Raw genomic sequence first — 4,447 nt, forward strand, 5'->3', positions numbered from 1 at the left:
TTGCATCTATTTTTCTTTCAATCTGAGTGAATGTGTATAGCCTGGAGGAAATACACAAAAATGGCTCTTCCACTGTAGTAAAAATTGACATTGGCCTTTGACCCATTAAATGAATTAAAAAAAAACAAATTAAGTTAAAAAAAAAAACTTCACAGTAAAAACCCATTCTACCCTTCAGACTGTTTGAATTATCTCTCACCGACCGACCGACCGACCGACCGACCGACCACTGGAGTTACACCAACATCGCAATCAACGACCATCATCTACAGTGGAAATAAAAGAACCGGTTAGTTTTCTGATCTTTTCTCCAATTCGAATGCTTTTTTTCATAGTATAGCATCCTTAGTAATTTTGGTTGAAATTAGATCCATGGGCATGAGTAGTTAGATTGTGGACATGCTGGAGCGTGAAAAATGTGATTTTTTGCCATTTTTTAGAGCTCAGTGGCCGGGAATGGCAGTTTCCGGCCGTTTCCCGGCCACCGGCTCGTTGCAGTCGGTTAACCGACTGTTAACAGTCTGGGCCGGTGAACCGGCCCAGATTAAATATTTAAATTTAATTTTTTTTATAATTTTTGTAATTAATTAAATTTTATATTTGATTAAATAGTAATTATATTATTTATTTATTTAATTAATTTTTTTTATCATTGTCAATATAATATAATAATTGAAATATTGTAAAATTAACAATGTTGATTATTTTTTTTAATGAAATTATCTTTAATTTATTTTTTCAAATTTTTTTATGAAATTATCTTTAATTTTTTATTTCAAATTTATTTAATTTTTATATTTGTCTTTTATATAATTTAATAATTGAAATATTGTAAAATTAACAATGTTGATTCTATTTTTTTATGAAATTATCTTTAATTTATTTTTTTTAAATTTATTTAAATAATATGAATAGTCTAAATTTTAAAAAAAAAGGTAAAGTAATTATTTATTTAATTTTTATATTTGTCTTTTATATAATTTAATAATTGAAATATTCTAAAATTAACAATTTTGTGTTGTTCTTTTTTTTTTTATGAAATAATCTTTAATTTATTTTTTCAAATTTATTTAAATAATATAAATAGTATTTACATTTTTTGAAAATGTAAAGTAATTACTTATTTAATTTTTATATTTGTCTTTTATATAATTTAATAATTGAAATATTCTAAAATTAACAATTTTGTGTTGTTCTTTTTTTTTTTATGAAATAATCTTTAATTTATTTTTTCAAATTTATTTAAATAATATAAATAGTCTTTACATTTTTCGAAAATGTATTTAATTTGAAATTTTTTGTTTGTAAATATATTTTCCAAATAATAATTATTTTATTTAATTATTTAATTTTTATAATTTCCTTTTTTATATAATTTAATAATTGAATACATAATATTGTTCGAAATTAACAATTTGTTTTGTTCCTTTTATTGTTCTTTTATGAAAATCTTTGATTTTTTTTCAATTTATTTAAATAATATTTATATTCTTTAATTTTTTTGACAATACATTTAATTTGATTTGTTGTTTTTTGTAAATATATTTTTCAAATGTAATATTTGTGATTGTATGGTAGTTAGAGTTCGGTTCTCTTGATTTTGTGAGATTATGCTTTATTTTGTTATCTCTTGTTCAATGCTATAACATTTGAATTTTTGCAGGATGGAGTATCATTTAGATGCAGAGTTGAGACGGATGTCGGGGAAAGTTACTTGGAACAGTAGCTTTGAGAGTTTTACTGCTGTATTGGAGCTGCTGGATGATCAGCACGGAGATATTCTACGACAGTCCTTCTTGTGGCCACTGTACCAGTTGCGAGAGGTGCAGTACTTAGGACAGATCATTGATGCACTTCTATGTCGGCTTCTGAGGCCAGTCGACGGCGATTCCCTCTAGTTCGACCTCGGGGGCAAGGTCGTCAGTTTCTCGATGTTTGAGTTTACATTGATCACTGGACTGAAGATTACGGACGACGATGCAGCCATGGAGAGAAGCAGTAGGCTGTACGAGACGTACTTCCAGGGACATGGGTCGGTGCTTCTACCTGACTTGATGGTCGCGATCAGGGGGTGCAACCATATGCTAGATAGATTGAAACTTGGGCTGGTCTACATCTTCGAGAGTGCGATGAGGTGTCATCACAAGAAGACTGCCATCGACATTTTTCATTTGCAAGTTGTTGACGACATCGATGCGTTCAACAACTATCCGTGGGGCCGAAGATGCTACGAAGACACTGTACATGTGTTCACCAGATCGCACTCGAGGCCCAGGGGGTCAATGCGTAAATACGATACATATGGATTGCCGTTAGCAGTGCAGGTAAATGTTTAATATAATCAAAGTTAAAGTTTTAGTGTATTACATTGATGCTTAATAAGTGTATGTGTTACAGATTTGGGTGTATGAGACAGTTCCTGTACTGGGGGCTCGCTTTGCGTAGCGAGGGGAGACACGCTGCCCTTGGATGCATCATTGGAGATCATCGCGAGCGGAGGGATGTCCCACTGGGAAGTAGTTATCGACCCTCCTCGACGATCCTCGGGTAAGTATTATGCATTTGTGATTTATATTATACGTAGTTTAAAATTTTGTTTACATGATCGTTAAATAGTTGAAATGTCAATATGTCAGCTTGAAGTCATACTTGAGTTGACGCCATCGATAGAAGAGGAGGCGTGGGGTCCTGTGCGGGATTTAGGCGTTCCGCACACCCCAGACGAGGAGATGCCTGATCCGAGATTGGACCGAGATTGGGTATGTGAATGAAATATAATTTATTGAATATGATCGACGTATAAATTTATTGAATAATTTTTCATTTTATTTATGTAGGAGGGCGGTCCAGCTGATCGACGATCACCTCCGTCGGGGCCATCGCCGCCACCATTTGCATCATCTCCGCCGAGAGTATCGTCCCCGCCATTGGCATCACCTCCGTCGAGGGCATCACCGCCGCTAGTGGCATCACCTCCGCCGGGGTCATCGCCGCCGCCATTGGCATCACCTCCATCCAGACACCTCCCTCGTGTGTCTCCGGGGCACAGTGATGATTTGTATGCCCGTTTGACTGGATTTATAGAGGAGGTCGACGCGCTACGACGAGATTTGACGGAGATGGTCGATGATCTGGGACGAGAGTTGACAGGGAGGGTCGACTATCTGGCAGGGAAGGTTGACTATATGACAAGGAGGGTCGACGATATGGGACGAGAGTTGACAGGGAGGGTCGACGATCTATCCTATGATGTTGGAATACTACAGTCTTCCGTTGTCGACCTTCAGGATACAGTAGCGGCGCTTAGAGGAGATTTAGCCGACAGACGATGGGGGGACAGAGGGGATGGCGGAAATCATGATCGAGAGGGTGGCAAAGATGGTGATGGAGAGGGGGGTCACCCACATTTTTGGCGTGATGAGACATTGGAGTCCTTGTGGTTGTCTATGGAGGGGGTGGCCCCGATGGGGATGGGAGAGGGGACTACGGAGGGGGTGGCCTCGACGGGAGGGGCGGAGGAGGTGGCGACGAAGGGGGAGGCCCCGACGGGAGGGGCGGAGGTGGTGACGACGGAGGGAGAGGCCCCCATGGAGGGGGCGGAGGAGGTGGCCCCGGAGGTCGAGAGGACGCCCGGCGTGATTGAGGGTAAGAGACATGCTGTTGACGAGACGAAGCAGGTGGTCGGCAAGAGATTGAGAGTGCAGTCACAGTATGTTGTTTCCCCCTTCACGGCTGAGGCCAAGAGGAGGACGTTCATCGATGGGACGTACCCGAACTTGTTCAGAGAGGTGGACAATGCCAAATGGAAAGCTTTCGAGACAGAGTGGAGGAGAATTATCCCCGGGTAAGTATTATATGATTTTAATAAAGCACTGTACGCTAATTCGTCTACGCTTATTTTAACATTTCCCTCTTTTTTACAGAGTTAGCCGCACGATAGGACAAAGGACAGTCTCAGACCCTTACAAGTGGTTCCACGATATCACCACTGGGGGAGCTTGGCTCGCTGACGATGTAAGTGAACTATTCATTTCGTGTTTTTTATGTATATGTGACCTTGTGTTTATTAAATGAATAACTCATACTTTTTCGGTGTTTCCTGCTGCAGCACATCAACCTGGCCATGGACTTGCTACGAGATCGAGCTCAAAGACATCCAAAATCATTTGATGTCCATGGTCGAGTCATATTAAATACCGAGTTCCTCGGTGCCATTACCATAGAGTATCAGTCGCTCGCACATATGAGTAACGAGTACACGGTGCCAGAATATATGCTCGAGTGGGTGATAGGACTATCACCGAGTGTCGGGGGAAAATCATGGGAGGGTTGTACACATATGTACATTCCAGCGTGCATCAATAAACACTATGTTACGCTAGAGATCGTTTTTGCTGACTCGACTATATATGTGTACGACCAGATCATTCATGTTTGACACAAGGCC

General features: G+C 39.3%; 2 protein-coding genes across 2 annotated transcripts; both read left to right on the top strand.

Annotated features, from left to right (window-relative positions):
* Positions 1–240: 240 nt before the first annotated feature.
* On the top strand, positions 241–2,541 carry LOC111372101. Its single transcript, XM_022994271.1, has 3 exons — positions 241–289; positions 1,664–2,324; positions 2,398–2,541. Exons 2-3 carry the CDS (start codon positions 1,932–1,934, stop codon positions 2,443–2,445), a joined length of 441 nt encoding a protein of 146 aa, XP_022850039.1. The 5' UTR covers positions 241–289; positions 1,664–1,931; the 3' UTR covers positions 2,446–2,541.
* An 80-nt stretch (positions 2,542–2,621) lies between these two features.
* LOC111371911 lies at positions 2,622–3,929 on the top strand. The gene is made up of 3 exons (XM_022994062.1): positions 2,622–2,759; positions 2,838–3,716; positions 3,924–3,929. Exons 1-3 carry the CDS (start codon positions 2,622–2,624, stop codon positions 3,927–3,929), a joined length of 1,023 nt encoding a protein of 340 aa, XP_022849830.1.
* The last annotated feature ends 518 nt before the right edge of the window (positions 3,930–4,447 follow it).

Source organism: Olea europaea, chromosome 23, assembly GCF_002742605.1.
Source record: "Olea europaea var. sylvestris chromosome 23, O_europaea_v1, whole genome shotgun sequence".
Lineage (NCBI taxonomy): Eukaryota > Viridiplantae > Streptophyta > Magnoliopsida > Lamiales > Oleaceae > Olea > Olea europaea.

Excerpts from the sequence above, each read along its gene's own strand:
- LOC111372101 (XM_022994271.1), top strand. The coding sequence starts at position 1,932 with ATGTTTGAGTTTACATTGATCACTGGACTGAAGATTACGGACGACGAT. Across the intron at positions 2,325-2,397 it reads GATTGCCGTTAGCAGTGCAG|ATTTGGGTGTATGAGACAGT; the intron begins GTAAATGTTTAA and ends TATGTGTTACAG.
- LOC111371911 (XM_022994062.1), top strand. The coding sequence starts at position 2,622 with ATGTCAATATGTCAGCTTGAAGTCATACTTGAGTTGACGCCATCGATA. Across the intron at positions 2,760-2,837 it reads CGAGATTGGACCGAGATTGG|GAGGGCGGTCCAGCTGATCG; the intron begins GTATGTGAATGA and ends TTATTTATGTAG.